At 19.0% G+C, this 300-nt stretch overlaps 1 protein-coding gene across 1 annotated transcript; it reads right to left on the bottom strand.

The window, feature by feature from the left end:
* On the bottom strand, positions 1 to 300 carry PRSY57_0017200 (hypothetical protein; the record flags this gene model as incomplete). Its single annotated transcript, XM_020114246.1, has 1 exon — positions 1 to 300. A coding segment is annotated over one exon (300 nt), but the record flags the coding sequence as incomplete, so codon positions are not given.

Consider the following 300-nt stretch of genomic DNA (forward strand, 5'->3'; position numbering starts at 1 on the left):
TTTTAACTTTATTACCTTTATTCGTTTGATTTTCTTTACTACATTTTTCCTTATTATTATCATTTATTATATTTTCTTTCATTTTTTTACTAATTTTAATAATATTATTATTATGAATATCATTTTTATTTTCTTCATTTTTATCCTGATTATCAATATCTGATAAATAATCAGGTTCACTATTATATCCAGTAATAACTTCGAAAAATCTCTCTGCATAAAATGCATAATCATTAAATCCACTTTCACTTTTAGACGAATATAATTTCTTCAAATCATTTTTAATATTTATATTACGAT

This window comes from Plasmodium reichenowi (assembly GCF_001601855.1).
Source record: "Plasmodium reichenowi strain SY57 chromosome Unknown, whole genome shotgun sequence".
In the NCBI taxonomy this organism is placed as follows: domain Eukaryota; phylum Apicomplexa; class Aconoidasida; order Haemosporida; family Plasmodiidae; genus Plasmodium; species Plasmodium reichenowi.